This window comes from Erythrolamprus reginae, chromosome 5 (assembly GCF_031021105.1).
Source record: "Erythrolamprus reginae isolate rEryReg1 chromosome 5, rEryReg1.hap1, whole genome shotgun sequence".
Lineage (NCBI taxonomy): Eukaryota > Metazoa > Chordata > Lepidosauria > Squamata > Dipsadidae > Erythrolamprus > Erythrolamprus reginae.
The window spans coordinates 114,279,151-114,285,472 of NC_091954.1; the positions used below are offsets into that span (position 1 = coordinate 114,279,151).

Consider the following 6,322-nt stretch of genomic DNA (forward strand, 5'->3'; position numbering starts at 1 on the left):
AGATAGATAAATAGATAGATAGATAGATAGATAGATAGAGAGATAGATAGATAGATAGAGAGATAGATAGATAGATAAATAGATAGAGAGATAGAGAGATAGAGAGATAGATAGAGAGATAGATAGATAGATAGAGAGAGAGATAGATAGATAGAAAGATAAATAGATAGAGAGATAGAGACAGACAAACTGACAAGAGAGTGAGAGATAATATACATAGATTCATAGTTAGAAATATAGGTTCATATATGATAGGTATATGATAGGTATGTGATAGATAGATAGATAGATAGATAGAGAGAGATATAGCGAGATAGAGAGATAGATAGAGAGATAGAGAGATATAGACCGACAAGGGAGAGAGATAATATACATAGATTCATAGAAATATAGGTTCATATATGATAGGTATATGAAAGGTGTAAGATAGATAGAGAGTGAGAGAGATAGAGATTCATAGGTAGAAATGCAGATTCACATATGATAGATAGATAGATAGATAGATAGAAAGATAGAGACAGAAAGAAAGAAAGAAAGAAAGAAAGAAAGAAAGACAGATGTTAGATAGGCTGGCAGACACAGATAGATACAGTATATACACATAAAGAGAAATGATAGATAGATGATAGAGATAGATAGATAGATTACACAGACAGACAGACAGACAGACAGACAGACAGACAGACAGACAGACAGACAGACAGAAAGATAAATAGATGATAAATAGACAGATGATAGATAGACCTTAAAACTAAGGAGAAACTTCCTGAAAGTGAGAACCAACATAGGTGCAGAAATATTTCAGCCATAATTTCAGATATAAAAAAAGGCATGCATGGAATACAACCTGCATATTGTTCAAAACAAGTAATGCGACTATATGAGATTGAGTTTGCAGTACAGTGGTACCTCTACTTAAGAACTTAATTCGTAGAAAAGTTTGTAAATAGAAGCAATTTTCCCCATAGGAATCAATGTAAAAGCGCCCAGAGAAAAGAAAATGCTTTGTTCACTCTGGACTGCCAAAGCCTCCTTAAGCGCCACCGAAATACTCCTCTGGCAGCCCAGAAAAGCCCGAGATGGCCAGGATTAAAGGGGGAATGGCAGGAAACTGGCTGGGCCTTCGTGCCGCTCTCAAATTTCCTGGAAAATTTTTCCAGCCTCAGGTTCTTAAGTAGAAAATGGTTCTTAAGAAGAGGCAAAAAAATCTTGGAACACCTGGTTCTTATCTAGAAAAGTTCTTTAGAAGAGGCGTTCTTAAGTAGAGGTACCACTGTACATCAAGCTTTTTGTAGTGACTTATCACTGTATAGTCAGTATACAGTAGTCCCTCACCTATCGCTGGTGTTACGTTCCAGACCTGGCCGCGATAGGTGAAATCCGCGATGGGGAATTTATCGACTGATAGTACTTATTTAAGTATTTATATTGTAATTGTTTGGTAAGTTTTCATTGTTTTAAGTATTTATAAACCCTTCCCACACAGTATTTATTTTAGATACAGTATTTAAATACAGTATTTACAATTTTAGATATATATTTTTTTTAAAAAAAACCCTGCCGATCGAGTTCGGCGGGCTGTTTAAATCTGCCAATCGGCTTCCTCAGAAACCCGCGATGAAGTGAAGCCGCAGTAGGTGAAGCGCGGTATAGCGAGGGACTACTGTACATATAAATATAAATTTGTATTATTTACATTTCCCCTCATAAAAACTGTGGTAAAACCATGGTAAAGACATTGCAGATATGCCCCAAAACTGTATTCCACAATTTCTATGGAGAAGTTCACAACTGACCTTTCTCACCCATCAGATCCAGGAACAAAGGGGTCAACGGCCTTCCAGAGGTCTCCTCTGAGCAAGTGACGAGTCCTTCTTTCACAGCCTTGTAGCCATTCAGCACAACCATTGGTTCTGTCCCCAGCCAGATGGTGTAGATTTCCCCATAGATGCTTGATAACTGAAAAATGGAATGAGAGAGTAAGTGAGAAAAACCGTGTTATGGTTTGAGAGAGGGAAGGGAGGGGTTATTTATCTATTTCCAAAGGACCAAAACACAGGACAAGAAGCTACATATTTTCACCCTTATCATGGTTATATGTGTCCATTGTATTGGCAGTTCTGTGTTAGCAAAAACTTCAGAAGAGAAGGATTTAGGGGTAGTGATTTCTGAAAGTCTTAAAATGGGTGAACAGTGCAGTCAGGTGGTAGGAAAAGCAAGTAGGATACTTGGCTGCATAGCTAGAGGTATAACAGGCAGGAAGAGGGAGATTGTGATCCCGCTGTATAGAGCGCTGGTGAGACCCCATTTGGAATACTGTTTCCAATTCTGTAGACCTCGCCTACAAAAAGATATGGATAAAATTGAACGGGTCCAAAGATGGACTACAAGAATAGGGGAAGGTCTTAAGCATAAAACTTATCATGAAAGACTTAAGGAAAGAGCCACTCCGAGTCCTCGGAGAGGAGTGGCATGCAAGTCTAATAAATTATTATTATTGTTGTTGTTGTTATTGTTGTTGTTATTGTTATTGTTATTGTTATTGTTATTGTTATTCTTATTCTTATTCTTATTCTTATTCTTATTCTTATTCTTATTGAACTCAATCTGTACAGTCTGCTGAACAGAAGGGAAAGGGGGGCCATGATCGAAACATTTAAAAATGTTAAAGGGTTAAATAAAGTTTAGGAGGGAAGTGTTTTTAATAGGAAAGTGAACACAAGAACAAGGGGGCACAATCTGAGGTTAGTTGGGGGAAAGATCAGAAACAACGTGAGAAAATATTATTGCACTGAAAGAATAGTAGATGCTTGCAACAAACTTCCAGCAGACGTGGTTGGTAAATTCACAGTAACTGAATTTAAACATGCCTGGGATAAACATATATCCATCCTAAGATAACCTCTATAACCTTCATTGTGTATTATTGTGCATTGGACAAAATAAATAAAATAAATTAATAAAATACAGAAAATAGTACAAGGGCAGACTAGATGGACCTTGAGGTCTTTTCCTGCCGCCAATCTTCTATGTTTCTATATATCTTTCCATTCCCCAACATCTTCAGTTACAACTGAAGAAGCTTTATTTTATTTATTTATTTATTTGTCAAACAATTATAGGGTGGTAATTTGTACAAATAAAACATTAGATAAGTAATGATAAAAAGTAGCATAAAAGACAATAGGACAGGGATAATATTTTCTCATGTTGCTTCTAATCTTTCTCCTAACTAACATCAGGTTGTGCTCCCTTGTTCTTGGGTTCACTTTCCTATTAAAAACACTTCCCTCCTGAACCTTATTTAACCCTTTAACATATTTAAATGTTTTGATCCTGTTCCCCCTTTCCCTTCTGTCCTCCAGACTAGACAGATTGAGTTCATTAAGTCTTTCCTGTTAAGTTTTATGCTTAAGACCTTCCACATCATTACCCAACCCCCAAAACTTTACCCTTAGACTATCCACTGTTGACCTCTCCCAATTCCTAAGAGGTCAGTAAGGGGCGTGCCTAAGTACACCCGCGTGCCTTCGGTCCCGTCCTAATGTTTCTCTTTTAGCAGTGTCATGCATATAAATATTATTATATCTTTGTATACCACCAATACATACTTGACAAAAGAAATAAAAATAAATACATAAATAAAATAAATAACCGATTCTGCAAATCTCCTGGGTTTTTTGTTTTTGTTTGTTTTTTTTAATTCTTGGAAATTAGGAAACACAGGCTTTTCTGTGTTTGCCTTTTCCAACAAACACTCTGAAGTCCACAAAGTTTGCTGCTTGTTCCAAACAACCGATGCAGCTCTCCTCTCTAACAATTTGGTTGCCTTTCCCCCCCAAAACAGAACAGGAAAAGATAAAATAAATTTAACCCCACCGAAGGGTTACTTGATGGTTTGACAGTCATCTTTTAACATGCCTTTGTGTGTGTGTGTGTTTGATCAGGTATTTCTTTCTTTTATTTGTTTGTTTCTTAAGTCAAGTACGTATTGGTGGTATACAAAGATACAACAATATTTATATGCAAGATACTAGTAAGAGAGAAACATTAGGACAGGGGATGGAAGGCACGCTGGTGCACTTATGCACGCCCCTTGCTGACCTCTTAGGAATCGGGATAACACAACACCGATAACCTACTCTCCAAAAAGACCTTGATGCTGTTTCTGAATGGTCTAACACATGGCAACTCCAAATCTCAACTAGCAAATGCTCTGTCCTACACATTGGGAAGAAGAATCTGAACTCCAAATACGAACTGAATAATCAAATTATCACAGATAATCCCCACTCGGTTAAAGACCTTGGTATACTAATAACAAAAGATTTAAGTGCCAAAGCCCACTGCAACAATATAGCCAAGAAGGCTTCAAGAGTTGTAAACCTAATCCTACGTAGCTTCTGCTCTGACAATCTCACACTACTTACCAGAGTTTACAAAACTTTTGCCAGACCCATCCTCGAATACAGCTCATCTGTTTGGAACCCATATCGCATCTCAGACAATAACACCCTTGAAAATGTCCAAAGATACTTCACCAGAAGAGCCCTTCACTCCTCCACTCGAAATAGAATACCCTATGAGACTAGACTTTCAATCCTGGGCCTAGAAAGTTTAGAACTAAGACGCCTTAAGCAAGATCTAAGTATTGCCCACAAGATCATATGCTGCAACGTCCTGCCTGTCGGCGACTACTTCAGCTTCAACCACAACAACACAAGAGCACACAACAGATTTAAACTTAATATTAACCACTCCAAACTTGACTGTAAAAAAATGACTTCAGTAACCGAGTTGTCGAATCGTGGAACTCATTACCGGACTCCATAGTGTCATCCCCAAACCCCCAACACTTTACCCTTAGATTATCTATGGTTGACCTATCCAGATTCCTAAGAGGTCAGTAAGGGGCGAGTACAAGTGCACTAGAGTGCCTTCCGTCCCCTGTCCTATTGCTCTCCTATATCTCCTATTCCTTTCTTCTATTCCTACATCTCTTCTTCTATTCTTTCATTAATATGTTCTATTACTTTATCTTCTTTTCTATTATCTCTTAGATATATTTTACTATGAGTATCTCCTCTATAACCTTCATCATGTATTCTACTATGTGTATATAGATATATACCCACTAAAACCCTCATTGTGTATTGGACAAAATAAATAAATAAAATAAAAATAAAATAAACAGTGGATAGTCTAAGGGTAATGTAACCTCTTTCTCCCTCCCCCCCCCCATCCTGCAAGCACCAATACATTTGGAAGAAATACCAAGGATTACCTTTGCCAACGTCTCTCGTTTCAGAGCAAAGTCCAACAGCCATAAATTGCCAAGGATTGGAAGAGGAACCGGGCCGGGGGGAAGCCGACTCCGTGCCTGTTGCAACTGTAGAAATTTGACAGCAAAAATCAAAAGGGCAAAAAGCAAGAATCCTTCGATCAACATCTCGGATACGTTCTCTTCTCTGCAAATCTCCTGTGGGTTCCCTTTTAAAAAAATTTATATCCTTGGAAAGTACAGCCTTCTTCCTGTGTTTTATCTCCTTTCCCTCCCCATTCTCTCAATCCCTCTCTTTTTCTCTCCCTTCTATTTTATGGCTTAGAAATAAAGTTGGGTGTTGTTGTTGTTTTTTCATTTTGCCAAGCCACTCCTACCCTGGTGGTAATTTCCAATCATTTTGGGCGGGGAAAAAAAACTTTTTGCAACAGGTCTGCAGGACAGAGGATATCTCCACCCCATTTCCTTTTTTTTTTTTTAATATTTTTTATAGCCAGGCATGGGGAAATTAGATCAAGCCCACCCACCCCTGTTTATGAAATGTGATGTGTAGTTGTGAATGAATTGGCTGACTGATTGTAATACATGTGGGATTTTAGTAGTAATTTTTAATTAATTTAGATTTGTTGCTGTATTGTTCTTTTGTATCTTGTGAGCCGCCCCGAGTACAGATTGAGTTTAATAATAATAATAATAATAATAATAATAATAATAATAAGTATAGTCTGGAGGACAGAAGGGAATGGGGAGCCATGAACGAAACATTTAAATACTGTATATTAAAGGGTTAAATAAGGCTCAGGAGGGAAGCGTTTTTAATAGGAAAGTGAACACAAGAACAAGGGGGCACAATCTGAGGTTGGTTGGGGGAAAGATCAGAAGCAATGTGAGAAAATATTATTTGGCTGAAAGAATAGTAGATGCTTGGAACAAACTTCCAGCAGACGTGGTTGGTAACTCCACAGTAACTGAATTTAAACACGCCTGAGATAAACACATGTCCATCCTAGGATAAAATACAGGAAATGGTATAAGGGCAGA

At 37.7% G+C, this 6,322-nt stretch overlaps 1 protein-coding gene across 1 annotated transcript in view; it reads right to left on the minus strand.

Annotated features, from left to right (window-relative positions):
* Positions 1–5,650, minus strand: part of LOC139168251 (cytochrome P450 2J2-like) — an 18,550-nt gene extending 12,900 nt beyond the window's left edge. The window contains exons 1-2 of the mRNA XM_070753776.1: positions 5,285–5,650; positions 1,797–1,959 (exon numbers count right to left, since the gene is read on the minus strand). Of these exons, the coding sequence (XP_070609877.1) occupies positions 1,797–1,959; positions 5,285–5,449 (328 nt within the window). The 5' untranslated portion in view covers positions 5,450–5,650. The remainder of the gene's footprint in view (positions 1–1,796; positions 1,960–5,284) is intronic.
* Between the last annotated feature and the right edge of the window lie 672 nt (positions 5,651–6,322).